Source organism: Callionymus lyra, chromosome 16 (assembly GCF_982586985.1).
Source record: "Callionymus lyra chromosome 16, fCalLyr1.hap1.1, whole genome shotgun sequence".
Taxonomy (NCBI): Eukaryota; Metazoa; Chordata; class Actinopteri; order Syngnathiformes; family Callionymidae; genus Callionymus; species Callionymus lyra.
In genome coordinates, this window is record NC_141833.1 from 19,196,151 (window position 1) to 19,220,449 (window position 24,299).

A 24,299-nucleotide genomic window follows, 5' to 3' on the forward strand; every position below is an offset into this window, starting at 1 on the left:
TGAAACTTCCTCAACCCTCCCTCCTCACCCGTGATCGGAGGAGCAGGTAGAGTCTGGTTTAATCCAGAGTCTCGAGGGGAAGTTTGGAGTTAATTGCTGATAAAGACTGAAGCTGCACACGTGGAGATAAATCGGAATTGGACGGACGTGCAGCAGAAAAGATGCCAAAATTATATATTATTTTGTGACGGGGGGCTGGTGGACCGGAGGAGGTCCTACAATATCTCACTCGTGGAGCGACGCCCTCGTGTCTCGCGATGAAGTTCTCAAGTCTGGTTGTTGGTTGAATCTGTGTAGAATGGCTGAGTCGTCAGTTTAACAAAACATTTGTTTTGTCGGCAGCGTGACGTATTTAATGTCATGTCAGTTTACGCCTTTAAATCGTAGAAAGTAGAATAATGTTCATGTTGTTACGGTGACCTTTAATGATTTCAGCTTTTTAAGATAAGATAAGGGACAGCGTTAACAATAATAAGTCATTCAAGTGTTTGGTGAAAACCTTTGGTAAAGTAATTAACGGCTTGTTAATCTGCAACAAAGATATAATAGCGAACTAACAGCTCCGTGCTTCAGAAAGGATACAGACATGATGTAAACTCTGTGTTGTTCTCACTTGTACAAGTAAAAATTGTGAACTAATTTCCTATCTTTTGTTTTAGTCACAGCTTTAAGTCAGAAAAACTGACAGTTTAGCAAACGCACATTTTGTTCGACTCGTGACTTGGTTAGCTAAAAGATTGTAAGAAACACCTTAAGACGTTTCTATTTGTTCAGGCTTTTCCTTGAATTTCTCGAACTCTTGTGTTGTTCTCAGTATTATCTTGATCTTTAAAGTGTGTACTTTTTTGAGTATTGTTTTGATTGTCTAAGCGCTTTGTGACCCTGGTCTCGAATAGCGCTATATAAATAAATATTACTTACTTACTTACTTACGATTAAAGTTTCACATTTGTGATATAGATGCAGCTAAAAATAAATGAAATTTAAATCTTAAAAATACTTTTTTAACCACCTCAGTTCATCGAATTATCCCAAGATGTTTTTTTTCCCCCATCAATGGCTATTATTTAGCTAGATATCATTATAGTGCTAATGGCTACATTATAAACTATTTGAAGTCTGATATTTAAAAACATCCGATAGTTTTTCGATGACGTACGACTGGATTCGTTCTCGACTCCTGTGCTGTGTCTCAAATCGCATACTAATCTTAGTATGCTAGAAGTTAGTATGCATCAGTTTAGTATGCATACTAACTAGTACGCAAATTCTCCGCAGATAGTATGTCTCAAATCAAACCCTGAAGCTACACACTGACCGGAAATCACATGACAGCTTCTTCTTCTACTTCTATTTAACGATGTTTCAACCAGCTGTTTGAACGCTATCGCCACCTGCTGGCAGCACGTATTGCAACTTTGGAAAAAGAAATAAAGAAAAAATATGAGAATCTAAATAATCGCGAGATATTTAAGCTGGTATCAGCAGCGAAGACGTGTTTATCCTCCTACTGCTGCTGAAAATACACATTTAAGTATATGCATATATATGCATTTATATATGACGTAACTTCCGTTTAAAACGTCACTAAAATGGCAGCTGTTTAGTATGGTTAGTGTCCATCGAACCATGCTAGTTTTGTGGGCGTGTTAGTACGCCAATTTAGTATGCATGGCGCACTAAATTTCGCATACTAAGAATTGAGACACACTAACGTACTAAAAATACTAACTTTTAGTACGCTAGTATGCGATTTGAGACACAGCACTGGACTAGCTAACAGCTAACAAGTCTAGCTAACAAGTTTAAAAACATGTACGTTGACACCGGAGTTAGTGGGGGTCAGTCGAGGGGGGTTTCGGGGTCCGACACCACAGCGCATGCGATAAGACAACCGGGCTGGTCCCGTGGACTCCTCACCTCGTACTCCTCCTTGAAGCCGTAGCCCTCGGCGCACTTCATCTGCGTGATGTGCTGCAGCAGGTCGGCCACGCGGATGGCCGGGTGCAGCTGGCCGCTCTGGTACGGCGGCGCGTCCACCGGCTCGCGCTTGCGCAGCGAGTGCGACTGCACCAGGCTGCTGGTGTCGCTGCCCATGTTCTGGCTCTCGTCTGTGGGGCCCAAACACACAAAGAGGCCCGAGGAGCCGATCAGGACCGGTCGTAAAGGGAGAACCCGAGGAGAACATCTGGGAGTAGGGACGGCGAGCGTGATGCTTCCCGCAGGAAATGTTTTCATCGTCCATCCAGGGGTCGTAACGGGCGGATCATTAACTCATTTACTGGTGAGCATCACGTCACCCCCCCTGTGCCCCCCTCAAGACCACTAACTGTTGGTCAGGAAAACAAGTCTGAGTGACGGGATGAGTCATGTTGAGGGTTGAGGTCCATCTGTCTCGGCTGGAGAACGTTCAACGACAGGACTTTTTTGAGCTTTTAATAATCAGCGTTTGTCGATCCAGGATCTGGAAAATCTGCACAAGTCATGAACCGCGTTTTTATGGCGAACTGATTTGGACAAAAAAAATGAAATACTGTGTATTCATATCAGTACACGACATCTGGGTAATGAGCACTTTGTTTATATAGTTGTCACATGTCTTCTTTTCTCAAAGCAGGAATCTTATGAAAGAGGAGAAAACATCTTTGTTTACATGGACATCTATAAAGGCTTGGTTCTCTTGCAGGTGCCACACAGATATTCTGGGGCTCAAAATGACCCCCGTAAACTGCTCTGTGTCTGGACTCAAATATTTTGACTTATTCGTCCTCAAAGGACAAAAAATGCACAAAGAAGTTGTGTGTTAACTTCCCCCTTATAATCAGAGCTAAGTGTGTGAATATCATTTTCTTCGGCTCAGACCGAGAAAAGTTGTAAAGCTCTGTAGGTCAAATATTTGAAAGTTACAACAAGGCCTTGTGGAGTAATACAACGACGACTTGTGGAGTAATACAACAAAGCCTAATGAAGTAATGCAACAGAGCCTTGTGGAGTAATACAACGACGACTTGTGGAGTAATACAACAAAGCCTAATGAAGTAATGCAACGGAGCCTTTTGGAGTAATACAACGAAGCCACACAGAGTAATAAAACAAAGCCTTAGAGAGTAATACAACAAGGCCTTGCTTAGTAATACAACGACGAGTTGTGGAGTAATACAACAAAGCCTTGGGGAGTAATACAACGACGACTTGTGGAGTAATACAACAAAGCCTTTGGGAGTAATACAACGACGACTTGTGGAGTAATACAAAAAGGCCTTGTGGAGTAATACAACGACGACTTGCGGAGTAATACAACAACGAGTTGTGGAGTAATACAACGACGACTTGCGGAGTAATACAACAAGGCCTTGCGGAGTAATACAACAAGGCCTAATGAAGTAATGCAACGGAGCCTTGTGGAGTAATACAACAAAGCCACAGAGAGTAATAAAACAAAGCCTTAGAGAGTAATACAACAAGGCCTTGCGGAGTAATACAACGACGAGTTGTGGAGTAATACAACGACAACTTGCGGAGTAATACAACAAGGCCTTGCGGAGTAATACAACAAGGCCTAATGAAGTAATGCAACGGAGCCTTGTGGAGTAATACATTAACACCTCCCAGAGTAATAAAACAACACCTCATGGAGTAATACAATGGTGCCTCCCTGAGTAATAAAACGTTGCCTCGCAAAGTAATACAACAATGCCTCATGGAGTAAAACAAAGAAGCCTTGCGTAGTAATACACTAACGCTTCACAGAGTAATACAAAGAGGCCTCGCGGAGTAATACATCGATTGCTCACCCATACAGTAGACGGTAAAGACTACATGATTGATTTTCCTCTTTCTTAAAAATGATGCTTTGAGAAAAAAGATTATCGGCTTTTAAGTTGTGTTTTGTTTAATGCAACTCAAATAAATCGCTGATTCCCCAGATCATGTACTGAAATACTAATACAACCAAACAATATACTCTTTACGTCCGAGTCGGGTTGCCATAACAACCGGCCATGCACAGATTTCCCAGATCAGGTCCTGTCGGGGGTTTTTCCCAAGTCAGAGGCAAACATGAGGCACAGATGCGGTGAGGGGGGTGTGGGGGTGAGGAGGGGGGAGGCCAGCGATGGAGAGGGTCCGGAAACATGGAGCAGGATGTGAGGTGGACCACGATGAGCAGCATCGGATACAGACGTGGATTTGACCCCTGGTACCCGCTCACCCACCCGGAGATGTTTCAACTCAATAGAAGAACGAAAATAAAAAAGGGAAGATGGGAGGGTGGGACGGGTGGGGGGTGAGAGGAGGGGGGACGGGGGGGCGTGATGCTGCCAATGAATGTGCTTGTTGATCATGCTAGGCTAATGGTGGTGAAATGCTAACAAATCCACTGGTCATGCAACGAAGAACCCGACAGAAGCAGCCACGTCGAGCCGCTGTCTGACCCCCGACCCCCCAGCCACCCCCCTCCCCCGAGACAACCCATGGGGGCCCGCTTGGGAGAACTTACCATTAATGGGCACTTTTTAGATAAGAGGTTACGAGTGTCGAGAGAGAGAGAGAGGAGAAGAGAGAGGAGAAAGGGGATAAGCAACATTACAGCATGAACCTGTCACAGTGTTTTTGTTGTTGTTGTTGTTGTTGTTGTTGTTGTTTTAAAGCTACGCTACGGCCAAGTTCACATGCCGTCTCAGCCCAGGCGGCCTACAGATGGAGAGCCGAGGTCGGGGGGGGAGGAGGGGTGGAGGGCTGAGGATGTAGATGGAGGTGTGTGTGTGGGGGGTCGAAAAGAAAAGGAGATAATGATTGTGGGAAAAGGTGGCTAGTGCTGAGAGAAGATACTTTAAATGTCTATGCTTTTATTTTGGTGACTGATCTGACGACTTCCATTAATGCTTCCTGTCAAGATTTTTTGTACATGATGAGTCATGAGTCAAACCTACTTCCTGTTTAGTGATAGACTCAGACTCAGATTTGATGTATTTCGGTATATTAAGGAGGTCTTTGTGAGTCTGTTAACCCACGACTCAAACCTGCTTCCTGTTTACGGACTACCTCATTTCCTGTCTCACAAGTACTACTTGATTCTATGACAGGTTTACGATGAATCCTCAGGAACTGAAGGGACGAGTCATAGCATCAAGATTACTCTCAAGTGCCATCTTGTGGTATAGCAGGTAATATTGACCTGATAGCATCCTCGGACTAATGGCTACGTAAAAAAAAGTATTGTTTTTGAATTCACAAAATTAGCTAAACTGAGTCGTGAAATTAATCAAAATCGAGTGAGATTTAACATGTTTTTGTCCTTCCACTCACAGTATTTACTCCGAAAAGAGTAACTTCCTGTTTGTTAGCGACCTCGGCTAATGAACCACGAGTGTCACCCGTGGTAGCTCTCAGGCCGCGTTAGCATCATCCGCACTGTACGCCGCGGCGCCACCGGTGACGACACTCCTCGCCGCACGTTACACAGTTTGTGTGCGACACCAAAATCTGTTTTGTCGCTCGTGGCGACTGCAGTGTGCGACTCTGACCCAGATGGCTTTTTTTGTTGTTTTTTTAAACGTAGTACGGCTGTGGTGGAACAAAAACAAGTGGGTCTCTGGCAGATCGCCGGGGGGGCGGGGGTGGGGGGGGGTTACATTAAAAAGAATAATAGAAAAGGTTGTTGTGTCGGGGGGGAGGAGAGGGGGAGTTAAATGAGGGGTGAGGAGGGGGGGGGCAGCTAATGATCACAGTGTTTGTAAGTGAGGATGTTACGCGTCTCCCTCTTTGAAAGTTTAAAGTGACTTCAACACAGTCGTGGAGGGAGGGGGGGCAGACGGGGGGCGCCCCCCTCCCCCATAGAGATACCCCCCCCCCCCACACACATCCAGTCCGTCCATGCATATGAGGGTCAAACACGTATGTGACGTCACACGCACGACATGATGGGATGGAGTGAAGCCAGCCGCAGTACCTCGTTTGACCAGGAGGGGGGAGATGTTGAGGGGGGGGAGGAGGGGAGGTCGAGGTGGGGGGGTGTGAGGGGGGGAGGAAGCGACATGCAGGTGTATGAAGGTGAGGAAGCCATCTTTGTTCAAATCATAACAACCGAGCTGAGAATGGGAACCTTCTACGTTCTATCAGTGTCGAGGAGGAAGAAGAAAAGGGGGGGTCTCACCTAAGATGGCCGTGGGCACGAAGGGATCTGAACCCAGTGGAGAAGAGAGAGGCAGTGAATAAGAGAGCGCACACACACACACACACACACACACACACACACACACACACACACACACACACACACACACACACACACACACACACACACAAGATCAACGTCAGCCCAGTAACTTATGTCCCTTTAAAATATAATTTTTTTTTTTCTTTTTTACATTTTTACATCAACGCAACACGGAATAACTGCAGGTCGTTTTACTTTAGAGAAATATTAGTTCGCCAAAAGGTCAAACACAAAAAGTAAGTAAGTAATATTTATTTATATAGCGCTTTGGGCCACATTTTTGGATTAGAATATTTGGAAACTTGATAATGTGTTTGGTGATGAATTTAAATACAAAGAAATGCGAAACTGAATGAAGAAATCCTTTTCAAAAAAAGCAAATTCCAAATGAAAGTTAAGCTATAAAAAGAAATATAACTTTTCTGTTAAGATCAAACTTTGAAAAGTTTCATGTATTCAACAAAGAAACCAACGGATTTAGATGTAAATGGAAACATTAAATGGATTCGTAAAGGTTGATCATAGGTAACTGTGGCTTAAAAACATTAATCGTAGATTCAAATCTAATTAAAGAAAACTTAAAAAAATAGTTTTTGAATTAAAAAACAAACAAATATTTATCTAAGATATAATCATTAAAACCACTAAAAGTACCTGTAAAACATTCTTATACCTTTATCTACACACACACACACACACAATCACACACATGAATTAAAGAATACAATAGAACTAATGACCAGCATGAGCTGTCGTCACAGAAGAAGAAGGAGAAGAAGAAGAAGTGATCACCTGGGTAGTAGGAGTTTGCTGGGATGGACGTGCTGAGCGAGCTGGCTTTGGGCAGAGAGAAGGAAGAAGGAGAAGATCCGACTGGAAGAGAAGAACAACTTCAAGAGTTTCCTCCGGAGAAGAAGGAACATTGTGACAAAGATCATGTTTTAGGATGAATTCATCAGCTGTTTACTAGGATCTGACATCACTTCCTGTTTCTCATTGAATTGACTTCCTCAATAAAATTGTTGACGAGGTTAAACCTGGTCAAAAATCGGAGCGACTTCATCAGAGTCTAAAATAAAATCTGAGAGTGTTTGATGCGTTCCGACTCAAACGACTCACAGGTTTGAGTGAGTCACTGTCGAGCAACTTGCTAAACTCGCCGACACGACAGAAACAAGTCTTGGTCACCACAAGGACGAGACGTTCCGTCTCCCCCGCGGCTCCTCGCCGTCATCCTTGCGTGTCCGACGACGACAACAACAACAACAACACAATGACTAACAACTGCCGCGTCAGCAGCTTTTCGCTCCCGTGGTCAGATCTGTAATCTGACAAAGACTTAATCAAAGAAGTCACTTAATTGTGAGTCGCGCGAGGTCACGTCTGATTGAAGAACGATTCCAGACGTCGTGGATCCGAGCGTCCGGCGCCGTTCAGACGGTTAATCAAGGTCACCGCCACGCCGGGGCTCGTCCCCCCAGCGGGGGAGCGAGGAGACCCCGAAGCTTGTGGCGTTTTAATCTGGCGCTTTTTTTTTGGGGGGAAGGGGATTATACGAGGTCATGACCCCGGTGCGGATTTATCCCGGCGGGTCGGGCCCCGAGACGGGGAGCAGGTGATTCACCGTCGGCTCGAACAGATTCATGTCCAGCCGCCGAGCTCGTGTTTCGCAGATAAGACTCGGCTCGACTTGATTATTGATCGAGGAAAACTCGCCGCGGATCTTCTGGCGAGCGTTCAGACGGCAGGTTCATGAAACCACAACACCGGCGGAATTATTCAGCTCCTAATGGAGCGAAGCTTGGAAGGGAAAATAAATAAATGCAACAGTTCTCCCCGGCTGTTAAATATGAAATTAATGCTACGCTGTATTCGTGCTTAGCATTAGCATATATTATTATACATTAGCTATATCGGTGCTAATAATTGTGAAGCCTCACACACACATTTAACTGTGTATAAATAAACCGCTGTTGTGACGCAAACTTAGCAGTGCTTAACAAGATAAAATGCTAATGTAGCTTTAGCGGTAGTGAACAAAATGTACCTTTATTGCAAATATAATCGCGGATCTATTGATGAAAAAAACAACACTAGCATTGATTTAAATACATGCTAATATACTCTCGCTACAAATAGCCATCGAACGCTAATGCTAAAAGCACTAGGAAAACCAAAATTGCTAACATTGCTTTATGAGGAAAATTAACTTTAGTTTACCGCTTTATAGCTAATGATAATTAGCTCATAACTATAAGTGTGTGTGAAGTAACTAGTTGAGGAAAATATTTAAATTAAACACAAACCTGTAGCACAAATTCACCTTTGATGCTAAAAATTATTTCATGCTAATGAGTGCTAGCATATGCGACAAACCTCAAGCAAATGTATTTAAAATAAAAAAATAAAGCATAAATTTGTCAGTAAGTCGTCGCTTCTTCATTTCCGCGACAGTTACGGAACGTTTTTATATTGACGATTGCCAGAAAACTCGCCGACTCACCTCGACCGTTTAGCGTAAGCGCACACTCGCTGCGGTTGTTGAGCGTCAACGCACATTCGCTTCGGTTGTTGAGCGTCAACGCACACTCGCTGCGGTTGTTGAGCGTCAACGCACACTCGCTGCGTGTGTTGAGAGTGTGGCTGTGCGTGTCCATGAAGGAAAGCGCCTCGTCGCAGTTGGTGCCTTGTTCGGTGTAGCTCTTGTCCATGGAGTTGACCATCACCGTCATCTCCTGCCGAGTACTGCTCAACGTCTCTTTGCGCTTCTTGGCGAGTTTCCTGCGCACAAAACAAAAGCCACAAGGTCATGTGACAACATTCATGCCATGCTAACCAGGGGTGTATATGTATGAATGTGGCGATACGATACATGGACAACGATACGATATATAGCGATACTGTAGTAACAAGGATATATGTGTAGTATTGTCAAGTACTTGACTCTGGTGTTGCAGAATTTAAAGACCACATGACTCTTGACGAAGTCGTAACTGCTTTTATTTGTTTTCAAACCAAAATATGTCCAAACATCAGCTTTAAAAGCTGCTGGAGTCACTGTATCCTCTCGCCCCCAGTCGTAACTGCTTTCATTTGTTTTCAAACCAAAATATGTCCAAACATCAGCTTTAAAAGCTGCTGGAGTCACTGTATCCTCTCGCCCCCAGTCGTCAGGATCTCACAGGATTTCATAGTTGCTTTAGCTGCGGAGGACGTAATGACTGCTGCCATCTAGAGGCCAGAAGTTTCATTGCAACACAAAAGTAACGTGGAACTACATTCAATTCAAATATTGACCACTAGATGGTGTTGGGTGTTTTCAATACGGAACGCTATAAATATTTGCACGTTAAAATAAAATACATTTTACAGTTAATAAAATACAAATTTTTAAATTAATAAAATAAGTTGTTTTATTAAAATGTTGTTAAAAGATAATACGTCGATGAACACTGTAAAAATGCTTACGTTAATGTAAATAAAAAACTTTTTTATTTTCTACACACTTCATCTATGATAAAAAATAAAAATACATTTTTCAAATACATCCAGTGGTGTTGAATATCAATATTGTTAAGCGATATATAAGTGTATCGAAATTTTCTGACACCCCTACAAAAAGAGCCAACACTTGCGTTTTCATCAACCAGATTCAATTTGCTAGTCGACCACTAGATGGCGTTAGAAGGTACTTTCAACGGGCTACGCACTAAATATTTAATACTAAAAACATAATACAAGCTGTTACAAATAAATAAAATAAGTTGTACAGTAAAATAAAGTTTTAAAATATTTTTTAATTTATATAATATATTTGGATGTTGATAGTAAATAAGAAAACGTTTTCACTTTATTGAAATAATAATTAAAATATCTATGGTAAAAAATAAACTATAGTTTACAATCAATACAGTGGAGTAAAATATTCATATGGTTTCGTGAAAGAAGAAATCGCGATATTTAATCGTATCCATTTTGTTCTCACGGCGCGATGCTAACCAGTTAGCTTCCGCGGCGCTAGATTATAAATCCTGAGAAGGTGCGACGCTGTAACCCAAATACATCAGCGAGCCCATGATGGAAAAATTAGCGGCGGGTACTTTTCGGGGGCAGAAGAATTAGTGAACCCAAACAGTCAACCTGCTTTTATCGTGACCCATTTACGCTCGCGGCGGCGGCGGCGGCGTTTCCACGAGGACGCGTCTCCGCGGTGGCGAGCGCGTGAACGAGCGACAAACTAAACGCTCCCGCTGTCGCTCCGCGGCGTCGAAGCTCCTCCATTAACACGACGTGTCAAACAGCTTGAGAGTGAAACTGCTGTCGCCGTGTTTGATCGAGGAGAAGAAGAAGAAGAAGATGGAGGAGGAGGAGGAGGTGAAAACTAACTACGCCAGCTTTCACACTGATCCCAGCACTTCCTGTCTCTCCTCGCCCGAGCGACGGCGCTCTCCGGCGCGGACCACCGCTGTCTTGATGACGAACTCCCGCTGCTTTGTTTTCGTAAATCTCTTCTGTTTATTCAACCCCGGGGCCATATGGCGACAACGGGCCCCCGTCGCCTCCAAACTGTCGTTTTGCTCAAAAGGCCGCGCGGCGTGAGGCTAACGGCGTGATGCTAACGGCGGCTCGTTGACAAAGTGGTTCTCGTCCGCCGGACCGGACGCCATGTTTTTTTTAAATCTGCAATTAGAGCCGGAGACTGGAAGCGGCAATCTTGACTCATTTGTTGCGTGATGTCTTTTGTGTAGTCAAACAGTGTGTGTTTGTGTGTGTTTCTGTGTGTGTGTGTAGCACGGCGTTGGCAGCGAGCGCACGGTTGCGGATCCTTTAATCCGTCTGTTAATACTCTTGCTTTCCATGAACGGATCAACAACACACGCCAGATGAAGATTAATTGTTGCGCTTTTCTACGCTAATTTGTAAAAGCAGAACATTTAGTGATGGACGACTGTGTGGCGAGGACGTGCGGCGAGGACGTGTCGTGTCGCGACGTGATGAACGAGATCCTTCGTTCGGAGATACTTTAGAAGAATCGCTGCGACGGAGGGTGTGGATTAGGCACCAGGAGGACGCATGCCTCTGCCAAGAGCTTCACTTTAGACGGTTTTAAGTTATTAAATACTGTTTGTTGAGTAAAATAAATCAAATAATTTGTCAAATTAAATATATTTAATAGTAATTGTAAAATAAAAAGGTTTTTAAAATTATTTAATAAAATAAATAAAAAGAAGTTGTAAAATAAAAGACAAGACGCTTCATAAGGTTAATAAATACAAGTTGATGAATTAAAAAAAGTTAATTAATAGTTATTACATACAAGTGGTTGAAATTAAAGTTTCGCAATAAAATCCAGTTGTTGAAAAAAAGTTAATTCAATACAATTTGTTGAATATACAAAATAAAATAAAATGCTTTTTAAAAAGTTGTAAAACAGAATAAGTTATTAAATATATAAATAAAATAAAACAAGTTGTAAAATAAAAGAAAGTTGCTTTATGAAGTTTATAAATAAAAGTTGATGAATAAAAAAATAATAAAAAATAAAAATAAATATAATATTAGGTTTGAATATATTGTGAAAACAGAATTAAGTTATTAAATAAATAAAACAAGTTGTAAAATAAAAGAAAGTTGCTTAATGAAGTTAATAAATAAAGGTTGATGAATAAAAAAATAATAAAAAATAAAAAATATAAATAAATATAATATTTGGTTTTAATATATTGTGAAAACAGAATTAAGTTGTTAAATAAATAAATATATAAAACAAGTTGTAAAATAAAAGTTGCGAAATTAAAAATAAATCAAACACTGTAGGTTGTAAAATAAAATGATGTTTTTAAATAAAGTGATTAATACAAATGGTAAAATATAAAATTAAATAAATCAAGTTATAGAATAAAAGAAAGTTGGTTTATAAAGTCACTAAATATAAGTTGTTAAATAAAAGGTCAAGGTTTCATTATAGCTGCGATGCTACGGTTACGTATCATAGAAGCTAACGGTGGAAAAGAAGTTTGTCCTTTGATGTTTAACCTTTAAATAACACTTATAAGAAATATATTTAATTTGATTCACATGTCAGTTGATATTACTACGTTCACGACCCAGTATGTGGGTTCAGCTCGAAGAAAAAATATGATTAAGCACGTTAGCTCGAATGCTAACCGTGCTAAGTGCTTGTTAGCATATCTCGTCACGCACCGATTTGTCAAGAACTTCCACAAACATGTTTGTTTCTCCGACGTTGACAGGAGGTCTCACTTCTGAACTTTAAAAACCACAGACTCAGCGTGACGAGGCTTTTCGCTTCAACCTTCGTGCCCTGATGACACGACACCCAGCAAGCCGGGGCAACGCCGGCGTCTCTGATCCTCCCGGTGGGGGGGGGAGGAGATTTCACTTTTCTTTTTTTTTTTAAGTCACGGATGGAGAGTCGAGCGACTCTAATGACTTGATTGTTCATTGATTCTCCGTCTTAAAAAGTTCGGAAAAATCCATCTTTTCTCCTGAATTGTTTTCAAAGAAAACAATTTACGGCGAAGAACAAAAAGGCTTTTTGTTGCTTGTGACGCAAGAAAAATTTGAGGCAACAAAGACTTTTTTTTCAGTGAATGAATCACTTTTCTTTGATAAATAAAAACTATTTGTTGTGGTTCTATCTTTGTGTCTGTGGTCACAGGGGCAGCAAGAGCATCTTAAGAGGTCCAGATTAATCTCATCTTTCTTTCGTGGCCTGGGTCTGCCCCAGGACTTCCTCCTAATCCGAAACATCGACTAAAGAGACAGACTTGACTCTTCACAATAGGATTTTTTTTTTTAATGTAGCCATTAGATCAAGAACGGCAGCGAGACTGGTCTGTGAGTCGAGCTGGTGTTTCTTCTCTCGGTGGAATATTTGCAGAACTTTATTGACCTATTCAAACGTCTTCATTATCCCCCGTAGTCATGTGACCTGCTGTCGCCGCCGGCTCGTTAGCCGAGGTCGAGTCGACGAGAATCTTGTATTAATTAGTGCGAACGCTCTCGCGGGGTTGGTGACCGGAGGCCGCTGACGCGTGCTCGCACCCCCGACACCTCCTGACATGAAGCTGCGTTTGATAAGAAGGTCAGAATCTCTTTCTCTTCATTTGTAGAACAAAGAAAAACAAATTAATATTTGAACAAGCGGTTTTTAAAATAATAATAATCAATGATTTGTATTAAAAAATACAATTCAAAGGGTGTTGAAGTGTCACAGAATGTAACATGTAGCTAATAAAGCTAATGTAACTAATGTAGCTAATTTATATAATGTAGTTCATTTAGCTAAAAAGGTTGATTTAGCTTAAGTAGCTAACCTAGCTTACGTAGTTGAAGTAGCTAATGTAGCTGATGTAGCTAATGTAGCTAACGTAGCTAAGTTAGTTAACATAGATAATGTAGCTACCGTAGCTATTGTACTAATATAGTTGATGTAGCTGACATAGCTAATGTAGATATCATATCTAATGTGGCTAAAGTAGTTGATGTAGCTTACTTAGCTCATGCAGTAAACGTAATTGATGTAGCTAATGTTGCTAATGTATTTAACATAGCTAATGTAGCTAACATAACTGATGTAGCTTACATAGCTAATGTAGATGCTGCAGCTAATGTAGCTAACATAGGTAATGTAGCTATCATATCTAATGTGGCTAAAGTAGTTGATGTAGCTTACTTAGCTAATGCAGTAAACGAAATTGTTGAGCTAATGTTGCTATTGTATTTAATATAGCTAATGTTCTAACATAGTTGATGTAGCTAACATAGCTAAGTTAGCTAACATAGCTAAGTTAGCTAACATAGATAATGTAGCTAATGTAGCTTACTTAGCTAATGTAGTTACCATAATTTATGTAGCTAGTGTAACTACTGTAGCTTACATAGCTAATGTAGTTTATGTAGCTAACACGGCTAACATTTGAATCAAGTTTTATGTGATGTGACATTAGTGGAGAAAAAAAAAGCCAACATAGCAGAAGAGCATTTTCAAAGAAGAGAAACTTGCAGCTAAAAACAAACAGCGCTAAATGCTAATAAATCAAAAGAAACACGTCTCTTTCTTCACAGAAGTTTTCAAATAATAAATGATGTATATTAAAAACTACAGTTTTACATTCGTCATGGATTCAAAGGGTGTTTTGAGTCTCAGACTTATTTTGTTCGAACAGAGATTCATGTGTTGTTGACGTCGCAGCAGATTTATGTCGTCAGTGATGAAATGAAACACGTTTCTCTCTCTCCGGACGATCAAATGTCTCTTTTCCGCGGCAGATGGAAAAAGACGCGACGATCGATCACAGCGACGCGTGAAGCTAATTGTTGCAAGAAAGTGTTTGAATGATCATCGCGACTCGGTTCTGAGGAAGAGGCGGGTCATGAAGAAGAACCAGATAGTTCCGCTTTTGACGGGATCTTCACGGGAACAGGAAGGTTCAAAATGGCGGATAAAGGGCAAAGGAAACCTACGTAATATATCTAACGTTAGTTACGTAGTTAATATCGCAAACATAGTTGATGAAGCTAGTGTAGCTTACGTAGCTAACGTAGTTAATGTAGCTTACGTAAATAATCCAGCTAATATAGCTAATGAAGCTCACATAGTTAATGCAGCTAACATAGCTAATGTACTGTATTTAGCTAACGTAATTGATGTAGCTAGTGTAGCTTATGTAACTTACGTAGTTGATGTAGCTTATGTAAATAATGCAGCTAACATAGCTAATGCAGCTAACATAGCCAATGAAGCTAAAATAGCTAATGCAGCTAACATAGGTAATGTAGTGTATTTAGCTAATGTAGGTGATGTAGCTTAAGTAGCTAATGTAGCTAATATAGCTAAGTTATGTTGCTATTGTAGCTACAAGTATATGTTTTTAAATATTCTTATTTTAACAACAACAAAAAACTGAGCAAAAAGAGAAACAAAAGTTTTTAATAATTATATTATTGTCAAAATAGAATTCGCAAAGAAAACTGTGAAATATCTTTGTATAAAAATACAAAAAATGTAAAATTAAGTTGAAAAAAAAGTAAAATTAAAGTTGATAAAGGCAAAACAAAAAACAACGTTAGAAAATAAACTGAAATGTGATATTAAGTGTAACAAAGTATAAAAGAAGAAACACAAAGAAATATAAATTACTTAAAAAAAAAAAAAGGATTTGTGTTAATTTGAATGATTGTAAATGTTAATAAAACTAAAAGCGTCTCTTTCTTTAGAGGTGTTTTTGCAGAAGGAAAAATATTTTTGGTTTCCTTGGTAGCATATCAATAACTAAAATTTTAATTATTTTCATGTATTTTGTTGTGAAAGATTTTACCTTTAAGGTTCACTTGTTTTTGTTATGAAACACAAGTTAAGCATGATTATCCCCCAATTATTTTTAAATGCTAAAGAAAAAAATTGTTAAAAAAAAGGTTAGTGATTTTTTTTATTTTACACTTACTTCACTAAAATTTTTAAATTTGATCGTGTTTAAAGGAACAGTGAGGGAAAGAAAACTAAACAAAATATCTTAAAAACATAATATAATAAATAATGTAAAATTCTTGAAAAAGACGAGCAACTAAAACCAAAATTGATCTTTACATTTCAGGTTAAATTATATGATTCATGATCCGAGTCGATCCACTCGCTAACTTCTAAACGTCCACGAGCTCCGACAGTAGAATATTTACTCGCTCTGGACTCGATCCGAGCGTCTTCGCACTTGTTTACATCCAAGATTCCAGGAAAGTAAACACGCCATCGATGCGTGATTAAAGCTTCTGGTCAGAACCCGGACGAGTCGGCAGAATCCCTCAACATGATTGATGGATAAAAAACCCTCGCGGGAGCCGAGGCCACCAATCACAAGTGTCCGATTGATCCCGGGCGTGAGGATGGCGGGCGTCCACCTGATTAAAGCGCCGGTACATTCCACGGCACATGTGAGTGCATGGACGATGAGCGAGGACGACTGATGTCGGCTTCCCACCTTTTGGCCGCCGCGGCAAAGTGAATATTTTGGCGTCTCTGCTGCCTTTGATGAAATGCGCGAGCGCTTTAATGGGCTTCATCGGTCGGGCGTCCAGGAGTTGACGTTTATTGGATTAAAACCAAGATGGACGCCCGGTCGTCCACGAGAGACTCGGGTGGAGTCACCGCTGTCGTCTACACAACTGATACTTTGAGACTCGCATCCCGCGAGTGACTCGACGAACGTTATCTCTGTGATGTTCTTTGATGCTCCGCCATCACAGTCGTTCCTCGCAGCAGATTAGCTCGAGCGCGACACGACGAGCGGGAAATAATCCTCGGAGGCGACGTTTCCCGGCCGGTGAGGATCGATGGAGCGATTCTGTGATAGAGCGAGTGATCGTCCGCCAACAGTGACCCGCAGACAAGAAGGATGAAGAGATGGTCGTACAAGTGTTTGAGCAGTGAGTGTGTGTGTGTGTGTGTGTGTGTGTGTGTGTGTGTGTGTGTGTGTGTGTGTGTGTGATGAAAAATATATACATCTTCTTAAAAAGTGAGAACAGTAGGAAGCTAATATGCTCATATAGTTGATGTAGCTCAGGCAGCTAACATAGATAATGTATCTAATGTAGTTGATTTGGCTAAAGCCGCTAACATAACTAACTAGCTAAGGTAGCTAACGTAGCTGATGCATGTAACATAGCTGATGAAGCTAACATAGTTAATGTAGCTGACATTGCTAGTGTAGGTAATGTATCTAACGTTAGTTACGTAGCTAATATCGCAAACATAGTTGATGAAGCTAGTGTAGCTTACGTAGCTAACGTAGTTAATGTAGCTTATGTAAATAATGCAGCTAACATAGCTAATGAAGCTCACATAGTTAATGCAGCTAACATAGCTAATGTACTGTATTTAGCTAACGTAATTGATGTAGCTAGTGCAGCTTATGTAACTTACGTAGTTGATGTAGCTAATGTAAATAATGCAGCTAACATAGCCAATGAAGCTAAAATAGCTAATGCAGCTAACATAGCTAATTTAGTGTATTTAGCTAATGTAGGTGATGTAGCTTAAGTAGCTAATGTAGCTAATATAGCTAAGTTATGTTGCTATTGTAGCTTATGTAAGTAAGTAAAGGTTATTTGTGAAGTGCCTTTCTAGACCAGGGTTGATGTAGCTACTATAGCTAACTTAGCTAATGTAGTTAACAAATTTGATGTAGCTAGTATAGCTGATGTAGCTAATGAAGCTAATATAGCTAATGTAGTCTATGTAGCTAACATAGCTAATATAGATAACATAATTGATGGAGGTAACAAGGCTAATGTACTTAACATAGCTAATGTAGTTTATGCTACTAACATGGCTAACATGTGATGCGACATAAAGTACATCAACATGCAACATTTTTTGACAAAGAACAACTTTTTCTACTCCTTTCTTATCCAATCAGGGCCCAACACATAGAGAACAAAAGCCAACATAGCAGAGGAGCATTTTCAAAGAAGAGACACTTCATGACCAACAGCTTAAGTAAATACATTTCCTTTATCTTATGTCTTTACTTGTTTGGTGTTAATTTTAACTTATTTTGTTGAGTTTACTGTCAAAACTTTTGGTGATAATTATATATTTGTTATTATTCGTTATGCTAGTTTAACTAGCTGGTTTAATTTCCTACTTTCTTTGCAAAACATGATTTTACTTTTGAGCTTCTAGCTTCTTAGCTGGAAAACTAAATGTTTTTTTTCTTGTTTGAGATTTATTGCTATGCTAATTTAGCGCTACATTCAATGACTCAACAAATTTGACTTCTCAGTTCACGACTCATTCTCTTTCTCGAGTAAATTTTGTTTAAATGTAAACGTTTAGTATCAATATTTAAAAAGTTTAAAAATGTGTCGTCATGTTTGTTGCGTGAACGTGCAGCAAGTCGTGACATGCAAGCGTCGCTAACATGTTAGCTCATGCGTCGTATTAGCCAAACACATTTTTTTTAAAAAGTAAAACGCCGCTTTTTAAAAAATGTGTTCTCAGACGAGCAGGAAGTGAGTGTCGGAGATCAGTTTTCGTTTTCGCGCCACTTTAGCGCGACGGCTAACTAGCGCCCGTCGACACAAGCAGACGCACGGCGTGATGAAGGGGTGGAACGGCGCCCTCTGTGTCCTCCAGCAGGGATTACAGCCTCTGTAATCGCTGCGGCCGGGACCGGAGGGAAGCCCAGAGATGGTGGCATGCATGGGGCGCGGCGTGTAGGTGACTAGCATCACAGCGAGTGGTTACTTACAGGTAGTAAGTGTAGGAGTGATAGGTTCTTCTGCCGAGTGGGGTGGTGGAAGGATAAAAGCAGTAGTGGAGGAGGGGGAGGGGATGGAATGAAAAGGAAAGAAAAAAGTAAAAATATATTAATGTTTTGAAAAGAGAGAAGAAATGAACAAACTCAGATATGGTGAGAAACAAAGGCGGCTAAGTGAGCGTGAGGGCGAGAGGGTGGAGTTCATGCGGCGGACGCTCGCGACCCCCGGGGGTCGCACGACTAACGAGCGCCGGAGATTCCGGCGCACGACGCTCGCCGACGCTCGCCGACGCTCGCAGACTCGGACAATGAAGTCGCCGGCGCGGTCGCCTTGATTGAGACTAATTGAAAACAATTCCATTAGAGAGCGAGTTTGAAATCTGAGAGCGAGTGTGTGTGTGTGTGTGCGAGTGTGTGTGTGTGTGTGTGTGTGTGTGCGTGTGTGTGTGTGTGTGTGTGTGTGTGTGTGCGTGTGTGTGTGTGTGCGTGTGTGTGTTTGTGTGCGGATCGTTTGAGGAGAAATGATTCCACAGGTTCCTGGAGTGAAGACACAAGTCGACTTTTCTTATTTTGATGGTTACTTTTCTACCTTTTTATAACCTATTATTATATAATGTTAAACTAATATAAATGTATTTTGTCAAATTTAATCATTTATTTTATTCATTGTATTTGATATTGTATTGAAAACACAAAGAGAAATTGCTTTACTTTTTATGCTATTTTAATACAATAAATGTTTTGTAATTCTGATATTTTAGAACAACGGTGCAATTTATTAAAAATATTAAGTTCTTAATAAGTAGTTTTTCTTTGCCAAATTATTTGACTTTCTAAATTTGACTTTAAGGTAATTTATTTTTTATTCCTAGTTTTTATCTTTCTATTTTTGTTGTTGTTTTTTTTAATCGTACTTAATTTTAGACAAAAGAAATTACAAAGCTTATTTAATTGGTAGACTTCAAATTATGTTTATTCATTTCAGTGTCATAACTACATTTCATTTTTTACTCCAGTTATCGAGAACAAACTTGTTGACATTATTTTTTGTTGTCTTTTATATTTAATTTCTTAGTGAGAGTAAACTTGATGACATTCTCTTCATTTTACGCTTTTTTCATTCATGAAATGTTAGTTTTAAAATCCTGTCTCCAAGTGTATTATTTCCCGAGACCCTCGATGCCACACAGGTGGTCATAATGTTCCTTCCATCAGCCTATACACACATTAGATCCAGGAGGATTCACTCTCTCGGTTTTTTTTTTTTTCCAATAAGAATGTATTATCTTGTCCTCCTGGAGGATGGTGAGATTCCCCTGGCGGCTGTGACCCTTGACCTCCCCCCACTACCCACTGACTACAGCGAGAAGACTTGATACACAACAGTGTAATTGGATTTTTATTTATTTAAAGCTGCTCTTGCTCGTCACGCTTTGGACAAAAGCGAGTATTTGCGATCGCTCCGCACCCCCCACCCCCGCTGGGGGTCCATGGCTAATGTAAACTTAGCCTTTAGCTACGTGGTCATAATATTTTCTCCCCCTCCTCCCCCGGTGTCTTCCTCCTCTCATCCCCGGCGCGTACGTTCCGAAGCTGCCGTGGAAAACTGATTAATTTTTCATGCCACAGTGTATCTCACGGCTGTAAACAGCGCTAATGGTGCGGAACAACACGAGCGGCTAATTATTTATTCACCACCACTCACGGACCAGAACACGGATCCACTTGAAAACACTTCAATACTGACCCTCACCAAAAAAAAGGTACTTTTTTTAAGAGAGGAAAAAGAAACGTTACCTTTTTTTCATGAGCAGCACCACGCCGAGGAAGATGATGACGAAGAGGAGGATGCCGGCGATGACTCCGGCGATCTTCACCGTGTGGTCCGTCTGCTTCTCCGGCTCCACCGCGTTGGGTTTGTGCGTCGCCGACCCTGAGGTGGAACCGGTGAGTTAGTCACGGGTCAGAATGTCGTGACATTAGCAAAGATGCTACACAGTAGTAGTGTTAAGAATCTTGGGACATGATATGTGTCCCGATACAGTGGTAACCGTACAATATATTGTGATACTCCAGTACATATACTTGTAGAATTGTCCAGTACTTGACTCTGGTGTTGCAGAACTTACAGACCACATGAAAATATGTCCAAACATCAGTTTTAAAAGCTGCTGAAGTCCACTGTATCCTCTCGTCCTCAGTCATCTTACATGGATTACATTTTTACTTCAGCTTTCCTTTATTACTCTAGTGGTCGGAAGGTTCATTGTAACACAAAAATGAACAAACCCTATTAATATTTGCATTTTATTAGTAAATAGGTAAATAGAAATATTATATTTTATACATACTTTATTGAAATATAAACCATTAAAGTTTTGATAAAAAAAGATTTGGAAACGAAAAAAAAGAAATAAAAATCTATTCAAATAATTGATTCATCGCTGTTAAATATCAATAAAGTAATATGAAGTAATGTTGATATATTGGTGTATTATTTATTTCTCAAACCTCATGAGGAGTAATAATACTGAGCATTATGGAGTAATACTACTGAGCCTTGTGGCTTTTTACTACTGAGCCTTGTGGAGTAACACTATGAAACCATGGGGTGCGATGGAGCTTTGGAGTAATAACACAGAGTATTACTACTAAGCCTCCTGGAGTAATGCTAGAGAGCCTCGTGGAAAAATACTACACATCCTCTCGGACTAATACTAAGAAGCCTTTGGGTTGCGGTGGATCTTTGTAATACAACGCAGCCTCTCGGAGTAGTTTGTAAAGATTTGTTCAGTGCCACAGATCTATTCAGAGTAATATTCTTTCTTCTTACGTAGTAATACTACTCAGCAGCAGAGCCTTGTGCAGTAACACTACAGAGACTACTACATATCCTCACAGTGCGGCTTCATATTTTACCAAAGTGGTACTAAAACACTTGACATATTTTAGTTGTACTTGAACTAAAAGTGCCTCAAGGTCAGTAAGTATTGAACAGCGTTCCGTCTATTATAGAGTGAATTAAAGGATTCACGTGCCCCCTATAGTCCGGAGAATACGGTACTTGACCCTCTCCTCGCGCGACATCTCTTGTTCCTCCGAACCTCTCGGCGCCGAGAGGACAAAAGCCCGGCGAGCTCCCGACCCGGCCTCAAATTAAAAAGCCTGCCCGTTTTTGGCAAATGCGATTAAACGCTAAAATGAAGTTTGATGAATCGATATCCTGAGGTCCAGCGTCCCTGAGTGGACTCCAAACATGAGCGTAATGTTTACCCCGAGTCTAAGTGGCTCCGTGTTCGTCTCCCAGAGTTCACCTTACGCCACGGCAGATAAGCGCTCGCCGTCTTTACCCTTCTCTTAATCATGTTTGTGGCTTTTTTTTTCCTCTTCCCGCTGCGGCGGAGAAAATGCAGAAAGCTCCGCTCAGAAAGATAATAACCCGGAGAAGATAAAAAAAAAAGAAGCTTGAAATAGCCAAAAGTGGAGCAGGAGATACCAACAACAACAACAGGCGACGGAAATAAAGTGTTTTGTTCCGATAAGACGAAGGGAGACAACACTGTCGGGCCTGGACGCCATTACTCCTTGTCAGCCCGGGTCCCGAACGATAAAAACTCATCTCTTGGTTTCTTCGCCGTTCCTCGTTCAAGAACCGTGGCGAATATCCGACGCCAGGGTTCTGGCGGCGACGCGTTTTTGCCGACGCTCTTATCGACGGCTTTTTTTTATTTAGTATCTCGGCGGCGCAGGATTTTCCGGGACTGCTGACGTATTAACAATCGCGTCCGAACTGATGGGGTTGATTGTATCGCCGTGGTGATGGTGGTTTGGTTTGAGCCGCGGCGCCGTCACGAGTCGATATTCCTGAGTCAAGATAAAGGGTCCGGGAACCACTTGGATGGAGCCACGAACTTACAGGACTCATCATAATGTACCAGGGGTTAAATGAATGTGTATCTTCCGATCCTTCACGAGGTCATGTGACCTACGATCCTGACAAATTTAACCACTTTTTCTTTGAGCAAAGACATCTTCCAGATCGAAATTCTAGATCTTCCAGGCTGAGAGTCGGACTGAGTCTTTCCTAGCGAGGGTCTTCAAGACATACCGCCAACCCCGGATGACTTCAAGTGGAATTATGGCTTTATTTTAAGTTTATGTCTATCAAAGTTCCTCCTCTTGTCTTCTTAGGCGCATCTGAGAATGCCAAGTTGATCTTCTCAGGGGGGTCTAAGGTTAATGTAAGGTCAAAAGGGTGTTAAAGTTAATGTTACTATAAACTGTCTCCGATTGATTAACGTGCCACTGGTCGGCGAAGATTTATTTTTAAATACCACAGATTATGGGTGTGTATTTGGCAAGAATATTTTGATAGGAACAAGTATATATGTGTAGTATTGTCGAGTACTTGACTCTGGTGTTGTAGAATTTACAGACCACATGACTCTTGACGAAGTCGTAACTGCTTTCATTTTTTTTTAAACCAAAATATGTCCAAACATCAGCTTTAAAAGCTGCTGGAATCCACTGTATCCTCTTGTCCTCAGTCATCTTACATGGATTACCTTTTTACTTTAGCTTTCCTTTATTACTAAAGTGGTCGGAAGGTTCATTGTAACACAAAAATGAACAAACCCTACAAATATTTGCATTTTATTAGTAAATAAATAAATAAAAATATTATATTTTATGCATACTTTATTGAAATATAAACCATTAAAGTTTTGATTTAAAAGCTGCTGGAGTCGACTGCATCCTCTCGTCCTCAGTCATCCCCGTGATTTCATTGTTTCCTTTAGCTGCGGGGGCGACGTACTGACTGCTGCCGTTTAATTGCGACACAAAAATGAACAAACTTGGTGAATACCTGAAAGCTAATTGTAAATAAAGAAGTTATTTTATTTTATACTCATGTTATTTAGATAACAAAGAATGATGATAAAAAATAAAATATGATTAAAACCCCCCAAAAGTTGATACAGTGCTAATGAATATCAATAAGGTATATTAAAAAAGAGCATCGCGATATTTAAGTATAATCGATATTTGGAGTCAACTGTATCCTCTCGTCCTCAGTCTTTGTCGGGATTTCATAGACTCTTTAGCTGCGGGGGACGTAATGACTGCTGCAATCAAGCATCCGGAAGTTTAATTGTGACACAAAAATGAACAAATTCTGTGAATACTTGAAAGTTAATTATAAATAAAGAAATCGTGAATAAAGGTAAAATTGTGAATTAAAAAATGATACAGTGCAAATGAATATCGATAAGTTATCGTAAGAAGAGCATCGCAATATTTAAGTATAATCGATATTTGGAGTCAACGGTATCCTCTTGTCCTCAGTCTTTGTCGGGATTTCATATACTCTTTAGCTGCAGGGGATGTAATAACTGCCATCGCAATATTTACGTGTAGCGATATTTTCAACACTGATACTACATGAAAACGCTTTGAAGAGGATCCCCCCCCAGTTCCCATAATGCACTGCAACAGTGGCACCTAATAGAACCTGCTAAGTAAACACCATCAGCTGGTTTCAAGGTTCCCCAGTGATGTCACCACAGCCTGACATTAATAAACCAGGGAACTTCCTGCGACGGCTTCATCTCCATCCTAAGGTTCTCAACAAATATTAGCTTTTTCGCTTTAGGTTATTACAATAATGACATTTTCTCCGCGTGTAATTTGACGGCGCCGTCGGATTCACGTCCTACAAAAAAAAAAAACCAAAGTTATTGCGTCTCTTTATCGCCGCGGCGGCTTTAATCAGAACGAAATAATGAGAAATATTCATGAAT

General features: G+C 40.6%; 1 protein-coding gene across 8 annotated transcripts in view; it reads right to left on the bottom strand.

Annotated features, from left to right (window-relative positions):
• Positions 1 to 24,299, bottom strand: part of LOC148064090 (receptor-type tyrosine-protein phosphatase mu) — a 221,997-nt gene that overhangs the window by 39,639 nt on the left and 158,059 nt on the right. Inside the window, exons 15-21 of one of the 8 annotated variants that reach the window (XM_087810887.1) lie at positions 20,296 to 20,431; positions 18,490 to 18,519; positions 8,721 to 8,998; positions 7,010 to 7,090; positions 6,155 to 6,181; positions 4,499 to 4,510; positions 1,921 to 2,111 (exon numbers count right to left, since the gene is read on the bottom strand). In XM_087810887.1, coding sequence (XP_087667013.1) covers positions 1,921 to 2,111; positions 4,499 to 4,510; positions 6,155 to 6,181; positions 7,010 to 7,090; positions 8,721 to 8,998; positions 18,490 to 18,519; positions 20,296 to 20,431 — 755 coding nt within the window. Of the gene's footprint in view, positions 1 to 1,920; positions 2,120 to 4,497; positions 4,511 to 6,154; positions 6,182 to 7,009; positions 7,091 to 8,720; positions 8,999 to 18,489; positions 18,520 to 20,295; positions 20,432 to 24,299 lie in introns of all 8 variants that reach the window. The other 7 variants (XM_087810886.1, XM_087810892.1, XM_087810889.1 and 4 more) reach the window with 7 other exon arrangements.